The sequence below is a fragment of the Tachyglossus aculeatus genome, chromosome X1, assembly GCF_015852505.1.
Source record: "Tachyglossus aculeatus isolate mTacAcu1 chromosome X1, mTacAcu1.pri, whole genome shotgun sequence".
Taxonomy (NCBI): Eukaryota; Metazoa; Chordata; class Mammalia; order Monotremata; family Tachyglossidae; genus Tachyglossus; species Tachyglossus aculeatus.
The window spans coordinates 123011592-123019473 of NC_052101.1; the positions used below are offsets into that span (position 1 = coordinate 123011592).

The window sequence follows — 7882 nt, forward strand, 5'->3', positions numbered from 1 at the left end:
CAAGCATTGTTTCCTGCTGGTGGACTGACTGCATGCCAGGACCTTGTTGTTGGCAATTCTGTCATGCCATCTGATATAAAATCATTTAATTTTAGATTCTCCTTCTAATTTGCCAGGTAAAGGTGTGAGACTTGGAGCATGGGCCAGGAAGTCTGAAGGACCTGGGTTTTAATCCCGGCTCTGCCACTTGTCTGCTGTGTGACCTTGGGCAAGTCACTTCATTTCCTCTGTGCCTCAGTTACCTCATCTGTAAAAAGGGAATTAAGGTCTGTGATCCCCATGTGGGATGGGGAGGCGGTGATCTCTTGGCTATTGCTGGGTGGGTCCAGGGATGGTATAGGGGTTCGAGGGCAAGGCGGAGGGGGTCTGGTCAGCAGAAGCGTTTCAGCTGGCTCTTCCTACAGCCCTTGGCACAGCAGGAGCTGGCGGGCCCCATGTCCCGTTTCAGGCGCCGCGTCAGCCCCTGTTCCAGCAGGGATAGCAGGAGGGGGTCCACGACCTGGCCTTGCTCCATCCCGGGAGCTGCAGTGGGGCCATCTTCGGTGAGGGACTGGTCTGTTGCTTCCAAGAGTCTATCAGGCTGCTGCTCGCTGTTGATCCAGTGGAGGAGAGCTCCTGGGGGAAAGATGAGTAGCAAATGGGAATTTGCAGGGGTCTACAGGGGCCAGGATCAGCTCTCTCCAACCTCCCCAATTTCCCTTTTGGGAATTGCCCTGCACATCCAGCATCAAATGGTATTCAGTTCTGGGGGTGGGAAGCAGCAGGCCCAACTGCCAATGGAAACCTATTCTCCCCACTGCTGCCCCATTCCTCAGGGTATGTATGTGGCCGACAGCAACCCCCACCTTCAGGGCTGGCCAACCTGAGCTCCTGCTCATCCCCCCGATTCAGGGCTAGAGTTTGGTTGGCCCCACATATGATGAATGGTGATAGGTCTCAGCACCCACCCCTCTACCCTCCCCCCACTTAAAAAAAAATTAATGTTATCGTTAAGCGCTTACTATGTGCCGATCTCTGTACTAAGCACTGGGGTAGATAGAAGCTACTCAAGTTGGACCCAATCCCTGTCCTACATGGGACTCACAGTCCTCATCCCCATTTTTCAGGTGAGGTAACTGAAGCACAGAGAAGTGAAGTGACTTGCCCAAGGTCACTCAGGAGGCAGAGACAGAGCCAGGATTAGTACCCAGGTCCTTCTGATTCCCAGGCAAGGGCTCTATCCACTAGGCTCCACTGCTTCTTCCCTGCTTCTGCCTCGTCGTTGACAGGTTGGGGGTGGTCCTGGGTAGCCCAGGGCAGGCTGAACCAGAAGCTGGAAATCCTGGGCCAAATGTGCTCTCCCCACCCACCCACCCCTGCCATTTCTTTCCTTGAGGCTCCAAAGCAGGACTGCTTCTCAGTGGTCTCTGGAGGCCCAGACTGCTCTGGGACATCCCTGATTCAAAGAGCACCCAGAGGGGGGAGTTGGTTTGGGGGTCCAGGCTGGCAATTCCCAGAAGGATCCAGAGCCATCCCACTACCCTGGGCAGCCAGACCCCCAGGGATATGGGACAGAACTGGGGTCTGGGAAATGGGGAGCAAGACATATGTTTAGTTCTCTGTTTCTGTCTCCTATTGTGCAATGGGGGTCAAGCAAGGAAGCTTCTCTCAGAGTTTGGGGAGCAGGTGAAGGGGCAGATGTGAAGCAGGCCTGCTAGGCCAGATGCAGAACTTGAAATATGTCAAAGAACAGCTTCCCCTTCCCCGCCCTTCTCTCCCCTCCCAAGACAGCTCACCACAAGAACACTGGGTTCCACGAGCAGTTTCCTCCCCACCCCCTCCTCTTCGCCTCATTCTTTCTCAGGATTTTTCACCTATTTGGGTCAACAAAGGGGAAGGGGACCATTTCCTCAGGGGGCTGAGAAGCTACAGAGGGACCTCAGCAATGCTCTAGACTGTAAGCTCGTTGCGGGCAGGGAACGTGTCTGCCAACTCTGGAGTGCTGTACTTTCCCAAGCACTTTGTACAGTGCTTCACACAGAGTAAGTGCTCAATAAATGCCATTGATGATGATGATGATGATGATTATGATGATAAGTTTGTTGTGGCAGGGAACATGTCTACCAACTGTTATATTGTACTTTCCCAAGCACTTAGTACAGTACTCTGCACACAGTAAGTGCTCAATAAATACTATTAAATACTATTAAATGAAACAAATACCATTGCTTAATTGATTGATTGCTCTCCTCAAAGCCCACAGTCTCAAAACCTCACTCCTTCTGCTGCTCTGTGCTTGACCATGTCTGCCCCACTCCCCAGTACCCTTCTCTGTTCATTACCCAAATCTGGGCATCTGGTGATGACTGCTTACACCACTCCAATGACTCAAAGAGGTGTAGTGCTGCAGCAAGAGGGATTGAGGTCAGGCTCAAGGGCCTCACTGCCTCCCAGATCTGGGAACATGCCTACTGCTCTGTGGTATCAGAGTCTCCCAAATGCTTAGTACAGTGTTCTGCATACAATAAGTGCTCAATAAGTACCATTGATTGATTGATGGATTGATTGCTTGCCCATGGAGGTCTGACACCTCTCCCTCCTCCCCTCACATGGGTCTGGACCAGGTGCTCTCTTTTTCCTCCCTGATTCCCACCCCCACCACCTGCTGACAGAGGCCACACTGCAGCGGCAAGAGCCCAGGCCTGGAAGCCAGAGGACCTGGGATCTAATTCCAGCTCCTCCACTAATCTACTCTGTGACCTTAGACAAGTCCCTTCACTTCTCTGGCCCTCAGTTGCCCCATCTATAAAATGGGGACTCATTATCTGTTCTTCCTCCCCCTCAGACTAGGAGTCCCGTGTGGGACAGGGATAGAGTCCAGCTGCATTATCTTGTAACTCCCCCAGCGCTTGACACATGGTAAGCACCAAACGAACACCCCCATTATTATAATGATGATTATTGTCATGTGGAGGTGAGCCAGGGGCCCAATGATAGGGGTCAGAGAGGAGGAGAGGGACTTACGGTCATCCACGTCGAGCTGCTCCAGCTGCTGCTGCTGTTCCACTCTGGGGGTGTCAAGCTTCCACGACGAGCCTCCACAGGATGCAATCAGAGCACGGATGAACTCCCGCCCACACAGCTTCACTGGGGGGTCCGGGGCCCCACAGCAGCCCAAGCCCAGCAGGAAGATGAGTAGGCTCCCCAGGACCCCCGGAGAGTTCATTGTGGCCAGGTACGGGCTTCCAGGGGAGCAGAGTTGATGAGGGGCTCTTATTCGGCCACTCCTCTCCTCAAGACAGTGCCTGGGCCTATCGTTTTCTTCTGAGCCACAAGTGGTTGGCCTGAGGGGCAACCGTGCCCGGGTTGTCTCCCTGCTGTTATAGGCCTCTCCCCCTACCCCCTCCTCCGGGCCCCAGCTGCAGTTATCGGGCCAAATCCCTAGGGCGACTTCTGGGAAAGTAACTGGGACTATAACCCTGTAGGGAAAGAACTCTGTGGGCCGGAGACTCAGGCCGAAGGGTTCTGGAGATAGTGGGTGAGGTCAAAGGTCAAGGCAGCTGGGAGGGTCGAGCTGGATGTGGCAGCCGGAAAGCTGAGGGCCAGTGTCAGGTTGGGTGGCAGCTGCACCTCTCAACTGTGAGTGTGTTGTGGGCAGGGAATGTGTCTCTTTATTATTGCACTGTACTCTCCCAAGTGCTTAGTACAGTGCTCTGCACACAGTAAGCACTTAATAAATACGATTGAATGAATGAATGAATGAATTGAATGCTTACATCGCTCAGGAAAGCCAGGAAGGTGCTTATTAGGAGGAGAAAGAGAGGATCCTTCAGGCAGAAGAGCTGTGAAGTGACTCTCAGAAGCTGGGGGGGCTGGTGGCTTGACTTAGACTTAGGCCCACGTTTAGAGGCATTAGAGAGAGTCAAGGTCTCCACCTGATGAAGAAAGGAAGATGGTTGTCTGGGGTGGTAATGGCCAACAAGAAAAGACAAGGGATAGATGTAAGGGCAGAGCAGTCACTCAAGCGATAGTATTGACTGAGCATCTACTGTATGCCCAGCACTGTGCTAAACGCTTGAGAGAGTAGTCTCAATCAATCATATTTATTGAGCGCTTATAGTATGCAGAGCATAAGCATTTAGGAGAGGACAATATAACAGACATTCCCTTCCCACAATGAGCTTATAGTCCAGAGGGGGAAACAGACAATATAAATAAAGAAATTACAGACGTACATACATACACAGTACATACATGCTGTGGGGCTGGGAAGGGGGATGAATAAAGGGAGCAAGTCAGGGAGAAGCAGAAGGGAGTTGAAGAGAAGGAAACGAAGGCTTATTCATTCATTCAAGATTGTACTAACTTCTTGGTCTTAGTAAGGGAAGGCCTCTTGGAAGAGATAATAATAATAATAACGATGATATTTGTTAAGTGCTTACTATATGCAAAGCACTGTTCTAAGCGCTGGGGAGGTTACAAGGTGATCAGGTTGTCCCACGGGGGGATCACAGTCTTAAGCCCCATTTTACAGATGAGGTAACTGAGGCACAGAAAAGTTAAGTGATTTGCCCAAAGTCACACAGCTGACAGTTGGTAGAGCTGGGATTTGAACCCATGACCTCTGACTCCAAAGCCCAGGCTCTTTCCACTGAGCCACGATGTGCCATCTATAAGCCTTTGAAATGGGGGAGAGTAATTGTTTGTCGGATATGAGGAGGGAGGGCGTTCCAGGCCAGAGGCAGGACATGGGCGAGAGGTTGGCGGCAAGATAGATGAGATTGAGGTACAGTGAGAAGGTTAGCATTAGAGGAGCGAAGTGTGCAGGCTAGGTTGTAGGAGGAGAGTAGCAGGTGAGGTAGGAGGGGGCAAGGCGATTGAGTGCTTTAAAGAGTACAGTCCAATAGAATTGGTAGACATGATCCCTGACTACAAGGAGCGAAGCAGCATGGCTTAGTGGAAAGATCACAGGCTTGGGAGTCAGAGGTCTTGGGTTCTAATGCCGCCTCTGCCACTTGTCAGCTGTGTGACTTTGGGTAAGTCACTTAACTTCTCTGGGCCTCAGTTACCTCATCTGTAAAATGGGGATTAAGACTGTGAGCCCCACGTGGGACAACCTGATTACCTTGTATCTACCGCAGTGCTTAGAACAGTGCTTGGCACATAGTAAGCGCTTAGCAAATACCATCATTATTATTACATTCTACCTGGGGAGGCAGGCACAAAAATCAATTTCAGATACAAGGAAAGATCCTGCCTCTGCCATTTGTCTGCTGTGTGACCTTGGGCAAGTCACTTAACTTCTCTGTGCCTCAGTTACCTCATCTGTAAAATGGGGATTGGGACTGTGAGCCCCACGTGGGACAACCTGATTACCTTGTATCTACCGCAGTGCTTAGAACAGTGCTTGGCACATAGTAAGCGCTTAGCAAATACCATAATTATTATTATTGTTATGGGCATGTGAAGGAGTGACTGTTGAAATAGTGGGGTGTCTAAGTTGCTATGTGCAGAAGTGCTACCAGTGGTGCTGAGTGTGGAAAGGTGGGGATGGTGCAAAAGTTCTGAAGTGGTTGTTGGGAGGATGTGACCTAGCGAAGCATCATGGGCTAGTGGTTAGAACCCGGACCTGGGAATCTGGGCCTCTGTTACCTCATCTGTAAAATGGGGATTAAGACTGTAATCCCCATGTGGGACACAGACTGGGTCCAACCTGATTGGCTTCTATCTACCCTAGTGCTTAGAACGGTGCCTGGCATGCGCTAAGAGCTTAACAAAAACCATCAAAAAAATGAAAATGAATCAGGGAAATCATCCAGGAAGAGGAAGAATTTGAGAAGATCTTTGAAAATGGGGAGAGTTGTAGTCTGGAGGCATCCTCAATTGGGGAGCGATTTGCATAAGAGGCGTTTGGTTGGATTATGAATGTGCCTAAGAGTTCCATCAGTTTCACCAATCCCGGTAGAAGGGGTTGAACTATGACCCAACATGGCGCCACCATCCCCTGCCAATCCTATGATACAATCTGATGCCAGCCTAGTGCCTGCCCCCACCCATGCATGTCCGTGCAGCTGTGATGGACTCACGGGCGTAGCTCTGTTGGGCCGGGCAGCGGCCTCAGCACTTCCTTGCCTTGGACCACTGCTGATCTCGAAGGATTCTCTCCTGGTTCTCCTCTTATCTCCCCGGCCGTTCATTCTCAGTCTCCTTTACAGGCTCCTCCTCCCCCTCCCATCCCCTTACTGTAGGGGTTCCTCAAGGGTCAGTTCTTGGTCCCCTTCTGTTCTCTATCTACACTCACTCCCTTGGTGAACTCTTTCGCTCCCACAGCTTCAGCTATCATCTCTACGCTGATGACAACCCAAAGCTGCATCTCCATCCCTGCTCTCTCTCTCTCCCTCCAGGCTCATATCTCCTCCTGCCTTCAGGACATCTCCATCTGGATGTCTGCCCGCCATCTAAAGTTCAGTATGTCCAAGATTGAGTTCCTTATCTTCCCTCCCAAACCCTGCCCACTCCCTGACTTTCCCGTCACTGTAGACGGCACTACCACCCTTCCCGTCTCACAAGCCCGCAACTTTGGTGTCATCCTCTCCATCACCTCGCCTCCTCCTACCTCACCTCCCTTCTCTCCTTCTACAGCCGAGCCCGCACCCTTCGCTCCTCTGCTGCTAAACTCCTCACCGTGCCTCGTTCTCGCCTGTCCCGCCGTCGGCCCCCGGCCCACGTCATCCCCCTGGCCTGAAATGCCCTCCTTCCGCACATCCGCCAAGCTAGCTCTCTTCCTTCCTTCAAGGCCCTACTGAGAGCTCACCTCCTCCAGGAGGCCTTCCCAGACTGAGCCCCCTCCTTCCTCTCCCCCTCACCCCCCCTCCATCCCCCCGTCTTACCTCCTTCCCTTCCCCACAGCACCTGTATATATGTTTATATGTTTGTACATATTTATTACTCTATTTATCTATTTATTTATTTTACTTGTACATATCTATTCTAATTATTTTATTTTGTTAATACGTTTGGTTTTGTTCTCTGTCTCCCCCTTCTAGACTGTGAGCCCACTGTTGGGTAGGGACTGTCTCTATATGTTGCCAACTTGTGCTTCCCAAGCGCTTAGTACAGTGCTCTGCACACAGTAAGCGCTCAATAAATACGATTGATTGATTGATTGATTGATCCTCGACTCCGCTCTCTCGTTCACCCCACACATCCAATCTGTCACCAAAACCTGCTGGTCTCACCTCCACAACATCGCCAAGATCCGCCCTTTCTTCTCCATCTAAACCGCTACCTTGCTGATTCAATCTCTCATCCTGTCCCGACTGGATTACTGCATCAGCCTCCTCTCTGATCTCCCATCCTCCTGTCTCTCCCCACTTCAGTCTATACTTCACTCTGCTGCCCAGATTATCTTTCTACAGAAACGTTCTGGGAATGTCACTCCCCTCCTCAAAAATCTCCAGTGGCTACCAGTCAACCTACACATCAGGCAAAAACTCCTCACTCTCGGCTTCAAGGCTCTCCATCACCTCACCCCCTCCTACCTTACCTCCCTTCTCTCCCTCTACAGACCAGCCCACACCCTCCACTCCTCTGCCTCTAACCTCCTCACTGTGCCTCGTTCTCGCCTGTCCCGCTGTCGACCCCTGACCCATGTCCTTCCCCTGGCCTGGAATGCCCTCCCTCCACACATCCGCCAAACTAGCTATCTTCCTCCTTTCAAAGCCCTACTGAGAGCGCACCTCCTCCAGGAGGCCTTCCCAGACTGAGCTCCCCCTTTTAGGGACCATTTCTATTTGTTGCCGACTTGTATTTCCCAAGCGCTTAGTACAGTGCTCTGCACACAGTGCTCAATAAATACGATTGAATGAATGAATAAATAAAAATAGAGAAGCAGCATGGCTCA

General features: G+C 51.3%; 1 protein-coding gene across 1 annotated transcript; it reads right to left on the minus strand.

Annotated features, from left to right (window-relative positions):
- Positions 1–233: 233 nt before the first annotated feature.
- On the minus strand, positions 234–3237 carry INSL3 (insulin like 3). The gene is made up of 2 exons (XM_038771846.1): positions 2976–3237; positions 234–623 (listed from the first exon to the last, which is right to left on the minus strand). Exons 1-2 carry the CDS (start codon positions 3203–3205, stop codon positions 371–373), a joined length of 483 nt encoding a protein of 160 aa, XP_038627774.1. The 5' UTR covers positions 3206–3237; the 3' UTR covers positions 234–370.
- Positions 3238–7882: the final 4645 nt, after the last annotated feature.

What these genes read in the sequence shown, in the direction of transcription:
- INSL3 (XM_038771846.1), bottom strand. Translation starts at nt 3,205, where the DNA reads ATGAACTCTCCGGGGGTCCTGGGGAGCCTACTCATCTTCCTGCTGGGC. An exon ending in CTCTCCTCCTCTCTGACCCC is followed by an intron (nt 624 to 2,975) that starts TATCATTGGGCC and finishes GCTACTCATCTT; the next exon opens with TCCCCCAGGAGCTCTCCTCC.